Below are 13,379 nucleotides of genomic sequence, written 5' to 3'. Positions count from 1 at the left end.
AGTATTTGTTTAGTTACCCTTTAGAGAATGGCATGCATCTTGTGTCACATGCTGAGTCTACCTGGGATGGGACGCGATCAAAGTTCTTCCCCAGCATGCGCCTCATGTGTTTGCGTGCGTGCGACGTCATCTGGTGCTTGAGGAGGAAGGAGAACTGGCAGCCCTCGCGGATGCAGTGAAAGTGGCTGTTGACTTGGTTATATTTGCAACCTGGCAAAACATAACAAAACAAACAATTCTTGTCAACTCGGTTCACCGCTGCTTTCCTCAAATATTGTCAGAGCGACGGGGGTTGCTATGATTAGATCACACAAAATGCAATATATACTATATATTTTTTAATTTCATGTTATAGCTATGGTAAAAGAGAAAGTGCACGTAGGAGGATTATTAGATCACTAAGGTGTCACACTGCGCAAGTCAGGACTTTTGTGCACTAAACCTGTGGAGCTCTTTTATTACACTGACATACTTTATTCAATTAGGAATTTACATAAATAAATTCTCATTTTCTGTAGTCCAATAAAGCACACACCCCTGCGACCCAAAGTAAATCCACAATTATTGCCCTATCAAATACATTTTTCCAAGCGTCTTTGTTGTCATTTGCGCTTTTTTGAAACATCTTCGGCTCTCTTTTCCTGTTTTTAATCCCTAATTGCTTGATGATTTCAAATCAAACAAATGTTAGGTTTTGCGCCAGTTAATCAAATATTCTTATATAAAGGCAGGCAGAAATAATTGAGTAACATGCTGGGCAGGTGCTAGCGTGTCAGTAACCATGGCGCCCAGGTTTAAGAGCGTCAAGGTGTGTGTCATCAAACACAGGGCACATTTTAAACCAAGCCAAGTTAAGCAAATAACAGTAACCCCCGTGACATAGCGTGCCTTTTGTCACGCACAAACCAGGTAACATCATCTGCGGTGTTCAGTTTAATGTCGCTGCCATGGATACTGGCAAGCCATCAATTCTTTATGACTGGAGTGTTAGCCATGTTAATCCTTTCTGTTCCCCCACCACCAGCACCCCACGCCCCAGCTCAAACAATACACTTGGCAGATCCTGCAGGGGACGAAAAACAGCTGTTTTGGGGCTGGTTTTGTTTGCTTTGTCTAAGCGGTTTGAAAAGCTTGTGTAACCGCCTGAAAAAAACCCCCAACAAAAACAACAACAAAAAACCCTGATCACTTTTAATACATTTATGCGCAGAGGCAACAATGGCTGTGAGGTGCAGCTTCTCAGCGCAAACAGGCTAAACCAGACAAGCCGGTTAATTAACTAACACAAACCTAATTGCTCATTTCTGACAGGGGCGAAAAGGAAGAGGAAAACAAAGCCAGATACCCACTGATGATGTTGCTGCTACAGTAAGACTACCTTGGGGTCCTGAGGCGTCACTGCAAGTCATAAAAAAAAAAAAAAGGAAGAAAACGCTCCCCCCTCCCCCTCTCTCATTGCAACACTGCACTTTCTGTTTTGAGAGTATACAAAAAATGAACGTACATCTCCAGGCATGGAAACTAAAGCTCGATGGTCAAAGTCAGAGTACAAGAGGCTGTCATTTTCACAGTTCAAATTAGTACCGAGGGAAATTGAGAAAACTACGCCGCATTGAATGCATCAGTCGGAACGAGACACGCTAACGAAGGAAGAAAATGAGCATCTCCAGTATTTAATTACATACTGTACTTTATTTTGTTATTTATAGTGCTAGAAACTTCTACACTCCGCTACATTTAGGAGAAAAATGTACACTCTTATTCTCATATAAACCCACGGTGTTACTGATAACTATAAAATATTGGGACATCTGAAGAATTTTCTCATTGATGTCATGCTTGAATGGCAGAGCGCAAAGTGGGAACTACCTGCCTGTGCTCATGTGGCGGAAATACCGTTTGGGGGAAGAAAAAAGACGCAAGTAATCAGGTTGTCATTTATCAATGCGTGTGCAAGTGTGAGTGAGTGTGTATGTCTGTCTCAGTTGCTCACTTCGGCCACGAACTGGGTAAATCCGCTCATCATCTAACATGAACATCGTTAACTGTATGAGCTCAAGAAAAGCAAATGACTAAAAATAGTAACAACGATACTATTAAGTTGTAAATAAAAACAACATTTCCAACCATTGCGCAACTGATGTTCTCTCACGACACGTTAATGCGGTTGGGAATCACATCACTCAGGGGTGGGAATGTTTCTTACCCAGCCGCCCGCACTCCTCCCTCTTGGTGAAATATTTGAAGCCATTGGCGGCGCGGCGCTCGGCCTTCTCGTGCTTCTTGACGTGCCACGGCAGCTTGGTGGTGATGTTGGTGACGAAGTAGCAGCCGGGACGCAGACAGTGATAGTGGCCGCGCATTCGGAACTCACAGTGCTGCACACACGAGACATGCGTACCATTTCGTGAGCTCACGTCGGACGTGGTTGCTTTGAAGAAAAAGAATCTACAATATTCCTACTACCTCTAGTCCTTGTGCATGAACGCCCAGTGATAAGCGTCGTAACACTTGAGCAGTCAATTTTATCCTGCTTGTTTATTCCGTGACTTAACTTTAGTCATCTGCAAAAACTTCAAAGGGAAGCTTGTGATGTCATAGAAATCATAGCAATTACTAAGCATCGAATGACTGTTTATTCGATCGCTCTGATGTCATATCCTATGACATTGATATAATGACCATGTCCACAGTGGATACTATGGACAGATCTATTATGCTGTAATGTATTAACCACCACAGGCCTTAATTCCTATCTGCTCACCGCCTTTACGAGGCATAATTGCATGCTAACTGGTGATTGCCAAAATATCCTGTGATGTATTAATGCTTTTGATTGTCTTCAATGTCTTGACATTCCAGATTGGCATTTCATCATGGCAACAGCAAAACAACATTTCTGATTTCAATTTCTCGACGCATTGCTCCCTCTTGGAATAGGGCCACTATCTAAGAAGAAGGCGTCACCCCTCCTCTCCAACATGTCTGTACGCCACCATCTGTTGGTGAGGCCCGCATCCCAAAGGACCGAGCCAAATAAGATCTGCTCGGTTCAGGAGATGGGAGCTAGGGGAGGAGGGAGGGAGGGAGGAAGGAAGGACAGGGTGAAGGGGCGGTGGATAGGGGGGCTGCGTTTGTGAAAGGGGTGATTTTCGACACATTAATGAATTCATCTAAACGGTTTTCCAAATACGGACTCATGAGAGCAGGCAGGGGCTGCCATTTAGGTTTCATTTGCAAAATGTTTGCCCTATTCCAGACAGCCTTGTTTACTGTGCCGGTGACAATGATTTATTGGGTAATATCAGCTAAATTGGCCTTTTCTGAGAGGAGAATGCGGCAGTCAAAATGACATTATTGACATATAAACAGGCATTACTGGGCTGACTTGACTGTCTTTTTCAGCTGAGACGGAAGACGGTGAGACCCGCTTGTGAAAGCCTTGAGTCCAATCGCCTCAAATAGTGCCGTAATGGGCAGCATACTTCATGCTTAGAAAACACCGGGAGAGGGGCTGACTGCGGGTATCATCACAGTGCACGCACCTGGTTGGGACACAGACACTGAAGGGAGTAGTAGGAAAATTGGTCACGGACGTTGACCAGGTTGTTGTTGGGGTTGATGTGGTCCAAACAGTGGGACTCGGCCTTGCCAGATGTCTTGCACACGTACTTGCAATTCCCAAACAAGCAGTGGAAGTGGAACTTGTTTGAGTACTTGCAGTCCGTTGCCAAACAGGGGTCGCTGGATGAAAGAAAAAAACAAACAAATTATTGACAGTCAGCCTTTTTAGAGCATTTAGACATTTTCAAGACCCATTGATGTATACATTTTAAACCCCCATCCCCTGTTGATAAAATGTAACATATAAGTATACTTCTCAATGGCAATGGATGAGTTGTAAAGAGGTTCAAAAAGCCATAGAAAGAGAATCGAATGTTACGCACTTTATGCAATTTTCAAAGCAAAACAGCATTTTCAGTGCATCTTATCAGCCATGTTTGTTGACTGTGTTGCTGCAGGCTATGGTATTTTTGAGCACACCCGTACAGTTTGTGTGCGTATGTGCATGCAATTTGACAGTCATGCAGGGAATGCGTTCAGTCTAGCTATGCGCAAAGTTCAGCATTGACGATTCCCTACTGGTTTCCAACGCGTCAACGAATGTGTCGTACTTTTCCTGGAACTGCAGAAAACCAGGTTTGACTTGTGGCTTTGCATTCTCCAGCGAGGTGGTGGCCAGAGGGGAGTTGGCAGGCAGGTTGGGCATGGAGGCTGGCATCTGGGGGATGCTGCCGGTAAGCTGCTTCCAGGCCAGCAGGGAGGGGGGAGGCGAGCTATAGCCACCAGAGGGGAGATGCATCACATCCATGGAGGGGTTGTTGGCCATGGAGACGGGGGCTGCAGGCCGCAGAGGACCACCCTCTCCGGATACTTTGCCCTCGCTGAACGGAGGCTCCGACTTCACTTTCAAAGTGGCTCGGAGGTGGAAACTAAAAGCACAGGAGCTGTTTTTTTAGTACAATAAAGTGAATTTTCTAAACCTTAACCAATGCTGCACATACTTTGCATGTTTTATGGCTCCATCCACAGTACTGAAGAGAGCACCACAGTCCTCTACCAGGCAGTGAAAGTGCACTTTCTGGAGGAAGTCACACTGAGCCTCACAGAAGTCATCTGTGTCAAACCTTTACGCAGACAGAGAGGAAATCAATTACAACAAAAAAGAAAACCGACGTCACCTCCCGTCAAATTCCCGTCAGAAAAGGTTTAAGTAACAAGAAAACAAGAAATGTTTTAGGGGCTTTCCAGTAATACAGATGAGCATGACAGTATTGCTATTACACTGACTGCAAGCAGAACCTTCAGACACAAAACACTGTACCCAGTCTTATTGAATAGAAAGCACACTGAATGTTGCAGGGGAATATTGTAGTTCAGAATTATAATACACATCAAAATATAATATGTATTACTAGTGACTATTAACCCCCCAAATTAAAATACATTAAAAAAAAATATAGCGCTTTGATAATGACCAATCCAACAACTGAATGAGCAGGGACTAAAAAGCCAGTTAATGTACCTACGACCATGAGTTGTCTTTGTTTTCTTACCTGCGGAGGTAAGTCCTCCAGATCTCGCTGGGCTTGTCTACCTGGGGCCTCCTCAGAACTTGGCTCAAGTACTGGGGCGCCTCCGAGTTATCGGCGCTTTGACCGCCCTCCAGCTCCGTCTTGAGGTGCATGGCGTTGAAGAGTGCAGGGTTCACCTGTGACATCTACAATAAGACGCAGTGTAAAACTAACAGGCACGTGGCGGGCTCTTCAATACATTCACCGCGGTGGGAGTGTTTACAGTTTACACACTCGCTCGCGTACACACGATTTGGCGAGGGGAGAAAAGCGCAAAGGGATTTACAAACATTCAGCTTTTTGCTTGAGAGCAGGCCAGGAACGCTTGCCAAGCGTCCTCTGGGACGCTGACTGTTAACCCTTTAATGTGATGTGGGGGCTTGAATAAAACCCCCAAAAGCCAACCTGACAAGCCTTTTAAGCTCCCTGTCTTCAATAGAAAGTGAGGACAAGTCCATATCAGTGAAGACATAGGGAAAATTGTATGGGAAAGGAGGTCATGAACACTTGCCCACGTGTAAAAAGAAATGGGGGGGCTGACCCGCCATTAATGTGATGGAAGACGATGTCCATTTTAATCTTCACAACACACATACACACATTTCAATTTCCGTCGCCTAACATTTGGACTTGCTAAAAAATGAGAGTACACCTCCCTCTTCTTTTCTACAGCAGCGTTTTAATCATATCATTTATACACTGTGGATAAATGCAGAGCCAGACAGGGCAAGGGGAAGAAACATAAAGGGGAAGGAAAAAATGGAGTCTTGAGTTCAAAACAGCTCATCAGAAAACAAACATATATCTAGTGTAGCAGCCAGCTACTACTTCATTATATTAATTTGTGTGAGGTGCGATGGAAATTACACCGTGTGAAAAATGGCTGGAAAATTTAAATGATACAAACTCATCTTATTAGCGGTGAAACATTAAAAAACAAACAGGCCCCGCCGTGTGCCGCTAATTTGTCTTGGGATGAAAGGGCTTTGATGGATGGATCTTACCTTATTCATAAGCGAGGATAAAAGAGATGCATTCCCTGGTACATCATGTCCATTTGATTCATTACTGGAACAAGGAAAATGAACAATGTTTAGTAAAGATTTGCATGAGAACAGTAAATATTACTATTTATCAAGCAAGGTGTGTCAGTGTAATGAAGATGAAAACACTTGTTCCTAAAAAAAAAAAAGAAACTAAAAGATAGACTGAGTTGAAGTTGAAGGTTTACAGAAACATTCTTCTTAGACAAAAATTGAGACAGGAGAGGATTTGAATAAATTGAGTGTTTCTGATAAACAATCTTGTCACCAACTCTGGCTCCCATTCAATCAGTCAGAGTTGTTATTTGTGTGGTTCACAATTATTTGCAAAAAGACTTCAGACTCAGTGTACCTGTTGTCTTTCTTGCTCAGGTCCAAACTGTGTTCCTGTGTGGACTCCTGCGAGGCCCCCGAGATGACTTCCACTGGTTCCTGTTTCACTTGAGCCAGATTGAACTGGTTGACTGACATCGGCTGCCTGCTCCCTGGCGATCAAGGAGAAGCAACAACGTGATTGTTGGTAAGCACTATTATCCTATGACGAGATCCAATCTGACTTCTGTCTTGGCTCGAAAAGAGAACTCGGAGTAATAATTATTGGTAAATTATGTCAGGCCGTCTAGACTTTTGAATGTTGATTGCGAGGCGGGCGATATGAGGGAAAAATACTTCTTTTTCTGCAGCACATGTCACAACTCATTTGCTGGGCTGCCTTTTAACTGGTCATTAAGTGAGATGCTAATGCTGAGGGAAAGTGGCAGTCTCAGATTGGACCCCCCTCCTCCACCCTACCCAGTTCCTTGTTGGCCTGGCGACGTCCTGCAGCCAATACTGCCCACAAGGAACAGGGGTGTTATGACAGTCAGATTGGAGATGACAGCCAATCAGAACGGTTCAAATAAAGTGACCTCTTTCTCGCATTCTGATCCAAATACGTTATTTGGAAGATTTCGCAAGGGAGGAATATGCAGAAGAAATTTTCATTGGCATTCAGTTGAGTGAAGACCTCTGCCAATAATTTATTCATCTAGAATAGAGAACATTTTAAAACTCCAGATTTTTTTTGTGGGGGGGGGGCTACACTAAAATGTTCGATCGGTTGTTTGATCTCCCATACTACCCTTTCAAATTTTCATGGAAAACACCATTTCCTCAAACAGTGGCCTCCACGGTTGTTCAGTCGTAAGTGTTTCTCTCTTTAAATAGACACTTCCATTTTCTCCCCTCAGGAAACGCACTTGTTCACACACTTGCATTGAATGGTTAATGGCTGAGCCGGTTTCATCTCTTGTGCTAGCCAAAACAGCAGCCCCAAACCGAAGAAATAAACATTCTCGAGTAAAAAATATTGGAAAGGACTTCACATTTTTTTGTAGTGTAAAAGATAAACAACATGTCATTTTGTTTAGTATGATTATGACAATACTACGTACAACTTAATAAATGGAGGCTTTCAACCAGTATGTGAGGAAATGTAAACGTCATGAAAATATAACCTCCCCTCTGAAGGTAATAAAAAAAAGCCCAAAAGGACAACGTAAAGCAGAAATGTTGACAAGAAGATGAACCCTCTCCTCCAAGCCCCAGGGGATTGAAATATTAATTTGTCCCGGGGCAACGCAGGGAGACGGAGGCTTTTGGTAGACAATAAGTGGTGTTTCATCTGCAAAATTTGGAGCACGGAAGGTATGCCTCCCCCCGGTGTCGCCTCTTAGGCACGAAAACATTAGAACACCAGCAGGCTTTTGGAATCTGGTAAGGAATTGAGGCTTGTATTGAGAGATTGTGACAGGCAAGGTCATGGGCAGCCAAGTGTATGCCCTTGGCCTCATCCTGGTGAGGCTGCTCTCCTGTTTTTATACTGCTGGGGAGAAAACAAGAAATAATGTAAGTGAGGTGGGAGGGTGGCCATGACCATGATCCGCCCGCCCCCTCCCTCCACTCGGTGCTACAAGATGACCCAGAGACATATCAGGCAGAATAGAAGTAGAAAGGCCAGTCTTGGGCCTTGTCAGCTAAAAGCTCGGAGATGGGCAAGTGTCAATGTCAGTTGGGCTTGACAATGGCTGTGGTTTGAGGGGATTGTGGGCGAGGGGTGGGCGCTGCTCAAGCTCATAATTTTACGTCTACTTTGAGGTCATGAAGGCTTGCAAAGTCCAGCCTTCCCTACCCCCAACTTGATCACAGCGCACACAAAATTAACTAGCCAGCCTTGTCACCGACAATTAAATCAGCCCAAATGAGAGGCGACTTTAGAGAGAAGCCAGTCGCTGTGTGATCAACACATGATCATCAGGCAGATTAAAGAATTCTTTTAAAATCTCTAAGGATAAATTGACAATTTGGGGTAGATGAAAGTGCAAACATCTCTTGTTCTGTTTCAAATCATGAGGCTTTTTTTTCTTCTTTCCCAAAGAGGGAGTACAAATGAGTTTGACTCAAAGCAGCTTCTTTCTGGAAATTATCCAGGAATAATGTACCACCATGTAATTGCGCTGGATAAGACACAGAGCTTGCGAAAGATCATTTGTACAGTGTGTCTAATTAGTAAACCTTTCAGATGCTCAAATATCTGGGAAAAACACGCAGGGGTAAATTAGAGAGGAATATTAATTAAAAACAGCAACCACCAAAGAAAAAAAAGGTTTACTGTCACACTGTGAAGGCAATGGTAAAGAGGCTCAATGAAAATTGCCACAAGAATGCTGACTTTTTTGAAAGAGAAGCAAAAACCACTTCCTCCAACATTTTAGCCTCCCCCCAAAAATCACACATTGATGAGACGAAAACAAAAAGCAAAACCACATCTCTACCATCGACCCCCCACCCCCATCCTGCAACTACACACATCCTCACAAGAGATATTTGACATGTTCGATGCTAAACAGCAGAGAAATGTAAGCTGATGCCTCTCTCTGGGCCATAAAGAGGGGTGGGGAAAGCACCATCTGTGGACACCCCTCCCTCAGCGGGGGCCCCTTCCGAGCAATTGTGACTACCTGCTAGAAGCACAGAGGTGGAGCTCAGCCTGACAGGCTGGGCCCGGCTCAACCCCCCGGAGCAGGCGCCCCAATGATCTCCCACTAGGAATTGTAATCCTTCCCAGTCGCAACATCCGGACGCACTCTCCCTTGCAGCCCCCAATCTCTCTATCATACACCCCACCTGCTCTGGCTCAGCAAAGGAGGCCCCACTACGACAACCGTTAGGACAGCGCTGCTGTGCAGTTCTTTATCAATTAAACGCTCGAACTTGCTTTTTAGTTTCATTTCCACGGGCTTGGTTGAGCACAATATGATGAACACAAACACGACAATTACCTCTCAAAGTGTATGTGGATTTGTTTATGCTAAATAGATGTTGACATGTTTTTGTGAGAATTTCAAAAAGCATGTCTTTGCTGATGCGTGCAAGTGTGTCTGTGATCTTGTGTTAATGGAAGGAGGAAAATCTCTCAGCTGTCATTTCTGCTTGGCTGATTTCTGTTGTTTTTCCCAGAATTCAGTTTGCGATGCGCTCACAAGAAAAATAACATTATTTTATTTGTTCTTTTTCCCCCCACTGCTTAATTTGATTCCACCTCCATTTACTTGGAACGGTCGCAGACAGACACAGATAAGCGAGATGATGATGAAGAACCACCTCAACCACCACCACACAGGCGCCAGAGCTCGCCTCCCCCCCTTTCGCTGAACATCATAAAAGACTTTTACAGGGTCTATTCGGGTCTGTCAACGCATTTAGTATCTCCAAATGCATTATGAGTATCCCACTAACCATCATCAACAACAAACCCAGAGTAGATGAACATGCTTCTGGTACTTGGTGGAAATAAAGTGACTCCAGTGTTGTACTCTTGTTGGTTGGTTGTTTCAATCTAACAATTATCAGGCTACATTTGATGCAAACGGACTCCGGCCCCTATTTGAGCTTCCAAGTCAATTCTGGAGTAAATAATCTTAAGATTTGTGACTGCACAGCTGACTAACCTGCATCCGATCCGTTGGAAGTCTTCAGCGCAGCAGCGGCCAGCCTGGCCATCATGGGTGATATCAGACCTTTGCTAGTGGAGATCTTCTCCATGATGGAGGAGCTGGAGAAGGAGGTCGGGGTGGATGCCATGGCTCCCTCCGCCCCCGCTGTAGAGCAGCCTTGGGCCAGCGAGTCGGTGGGCATACAGTGGGCCCCTGATGAGACAGCTGACAACAGGCCAGCGGCATGTGGAGGAGGCTGGAGAGGCAACCTGGGTATGAGCGAGTAGAAGGGGCTGGAAGCAGCCATAGTGCTGTTGGACAGAGAGAGGGCCACCGGCATGTTGCTGGGCAGGGCCTGGGACAGCAGGCTGGACATACGCTGGCCGACGGTGGGCAGCGAGGGCGTAGGCTTGAGGGTGAGGCCCATCGATGAGGAGGAGGAGACGGCAGTAGTGGGTGTGGCCATGAGGTGCGATGCAGTGGTGGACTGCTGGGTGGTGGGCGAGGCACTCAGACTTGAGTTCTTGCTGCTGATTGCCGAGAAGTCCATCAGGTCGTCATTGCTCGATTCTTCCGGCTCGTCTTTCGGGGCCAGGAAGGTGGAAGAGAGGCCCATGACGCCGGAGGAGCGGATGTGTCGGCGCTCATGTTTGCGCTTGTGGGAGGTCATCTGGCTGGTGGAGGTGAAGGTGAACCCGCAGCCCGAGCGGATGCAGTGAAAGTGGTTGGTAGCTTTGCTGTACACGCAGCCCTCATACTTGCACTCCTCATACTTGTAGAACTTCTTGAAGCCATCTTTGGCATAAGCGTCATCCTTGATGTGGTAGCTCTTGTGCTTTTCGATATCACACTTGTTCTTGAAGGTGAACGTGCAGCCGGGGCGCCTGAGAAAAAAATGGAGCATAAAGCGAGGGTTAGACATTCTGTTATAAACTCTTGATGCCTGGGTACCCATGTACAGGACATCTGGAGGTCCAAATAATGAGGTCCATATAATTCAAACCGTTTTGGAGGAATGGCTGACACTCCGCCACCGCTTGGCAGTGGGGGACATTCCATGATACTTTGCTGTGAGCAAACTACTAAGTGGGCCTCAGCGGGTCTGTTGGTTTGTCGTTTGCCAAGAACTGGCTCTCCTTGCATCTTCTGTAATGCTGTATGCAGGTAAACATTACAGAAACTAGTGTATGCTGCTTAAAGACCCTACAAATTCTGTGATTAGTTTTGAAACATTAGACACGTTTGACAATAATTTCTGGAAATGTGGAAAGAATGAGAACTGCGTCATACTCAATCGTGGAGAAATAGTAAGAAACTATTTCACTATTTCAATTTATTTGTTGTTCTCAGTCGAGTCGTGGCTAAAATGCGGCCCAGTCACACACTTTGACCCCAGAATGAGTTGAACAATCTGGTGGGATATATTGTAGCCATTTTGGGGGCTCAGTAGGGATGTGGTGACATAAGAAAGATGCTTGATGAGGAAGAATTTTTCAGTCTGTAGTAGTGGGATTTGTTTGACATTTGACATGGTTTTAGACTACGGTTAGATTTTTCATGTTTTTTTAAGTCTCATTTTATAAACTTGCCATTTCTTTTTTCAAATGGAATCATCAAAGTGAAGAGTTGCTGCTGTTTGACTCCAGTTCAGTAGGTGGTGACAATGTACATTAATTATGAAGCAGAAGAAGACGACTTTCATATCTTTTCAAGTGGCAGCAAAAACAAAAAAAAAAAAAACCCTTTACAAAGATTTGTTAACATGGGTATGGTAATTTACAAGTATTTGAAAAAAAAAAAACGTTAGCACAAACATTTTCTACAAGGTTATGTAATGTTAAAGAAGAGGAAAACCTAAAAAGATAAGTCGATTTGATTTGCCAAACGTCACCTGCAATGGAAGTGCGTTGTTTTCTGGCCATAAAACTGGCACCCGACTGTGCCGCAGTCCTCTGTTGCACGGAATCTCTGGAAGCCATCATTGATCAACTGGGCATTCTTTTTGTGGAAATTTTCGTGCGTCATGACATCCGAGGTGCTGGTGTACACCTTGCTGCAGCCCACCTGCCATACAGAGACAAAGAGCGGACCGCAGGATTTCCGTTTGTGAGAGGAGTCAAAGAAGGATGCACTTTGTGTGGTTAAGAAAACGGCCGAGAAATGGTTCTCATGTTCAACACTTAATTTGTGGTCTGCTATTGAAAGCGATGCTGCTTTCAGAAGCAAGAGGTACCTGAAACTACAGTACTTTCCTCTCATATTTGGAGACTGAGGTCACCACAAATTTACTGTAACACTCTTTAAAGGGGGAGAAAGTGGAACATGATGATCTCAAGTTGAACCCTTGAGACTAACGGTCCTGGCTGGCCACTGGTGCAAACATACAGCACATCATCCGTGGCGTTTGTCGCCCACACAAAATAGCAAACTTCTCCATATCGAGTACCAGCCTGTATTTTCCTCCCTAAATCTGCCATGTGCGACCTTACATCTGCAGCTTGTCAGCATTGTTAAACAAGACCTGAAATGTCTTAATAACAATGACAATGTTAAAAAAAAAAAAAAAAACGATGTCAAGCACCCTGGCAAGGAAGGCTAAAAGCAAAACGAAACACTGAAATTAAGCAGATGTAGTCAAAAAAGTTAAACAAATCCAGGCGAGTGAATAATCTCTAACCATCCGGGTTGGTACTAAAACATGAAGAATGTGTGCATTTACATAAACACCTAACTGAATTTCATCCATGCCAATTAAGGAGCGAGGGAACAAAGAAGTGGGACTATCCGCCTTGTGTGTATTTGCAGATCAGTTTTAATCTTCAATCTTGAATCCTGCTGTTCACTTGAATACACGTTCTCGAAGACATTTCATTGTGGATGGAAAAGAATGTGTGGGTGTCCGTTTGCTGCTTAAGTGAGTGACTCATCGCCTTTATCAAGATGACACTTTTTAGCTTTGGTGCCCTATTTTAACTTTCTTTGACGTCTGACTGGTTTCTATTGCAGCATGCGCTCTCAACAACTCAATAGGAAATTGTTCAAAGTGACATATTTCGCTACTAACTGGAATGTCCCAGTGTTACATGCTGCACTACAAAAAACACAATGTTGCAGTGGAGCATCTATATTTACTGTAGATGTACAGTATACGCTCAATTGCTCATTTTTAGCAACACTGAGACCTTAAATGAAATATTTTGCAGAAAATCCTACTCAATTCCAATGAG

At 44.4% G+C, this 13,379-nt stretch overlaps 1 protein-coding gene across 9 annotated transcripts in view; it reads right to left on the bottom strand.

The window, feature by feature from the left end:
* The window catches only part of casz1 (castor zinc finger 1), a 162,899-nt gene that overhangs the window by 7,093 nt on the left and 142,427 nt on the right, over positions 1–13,379 (bottom strand). For all 9 annotated transcript variants that reach the window (XM_061298002.1, XM_061297985.1, XM_061298012.1 and 6 more), the window contains 10 exons: positions 12,044–12,216; positions 10,168–11,036; positions 6,531–6,663; positions 6,140–6,203; positions 5,118–5,281; positions 4,566–4,688; positions 4,176–4,493; positions 3,546–3,744; positions 2,207–2,378; positions 62–210 (listed from right to left, as the gene is read on the bottom strand). In XM_061298002.1, the coding sequence (XP_061153986.1) occupies positions 62–210; positions 2,207–2,378; positions 3,546–3,744; positions 4,176–4,493; positions 4,566–4,688; positions 5,118–5,281; positions 6,140–6,203; positions 6,531–6,663; positions 10,168–11,036; positions 12,044–12,216 (2,364 nt within the window). The remainder of the gene's footprint in view (positions 1–61; positions 211–2,206; positions 2,379–3,545; positions 3,745–4,175; positions 4,494–4,565; positions 4,689–5,117; positions 5,282–6,139; positions 6,204–6,530; positions 6,664–10,167; positions 11,037–12,043; positions 12,217–13,379) is intronic.

Source organism: Syngnathus typhle, linkage group LG2 (assembly GCF_033458585.1).
Source record: "Syngnathus typhle isolate RoL2023-S1 ecotype Sweden linkage group LG2, RoL_Styp_1.0, whole genome shotgun sequence".
In the NCBI taxonomy this organism is placed as follows: domain Eukaryota; kingdom Metazoa; phylum Chordata; class Actinopteri; order Syngnathiformes; family Syngnathidae; genus Syngnathus; species Syngnathus typhle.
This window is presented reverse-complemented; position numbering and strand designations above follow the sequence as displayed.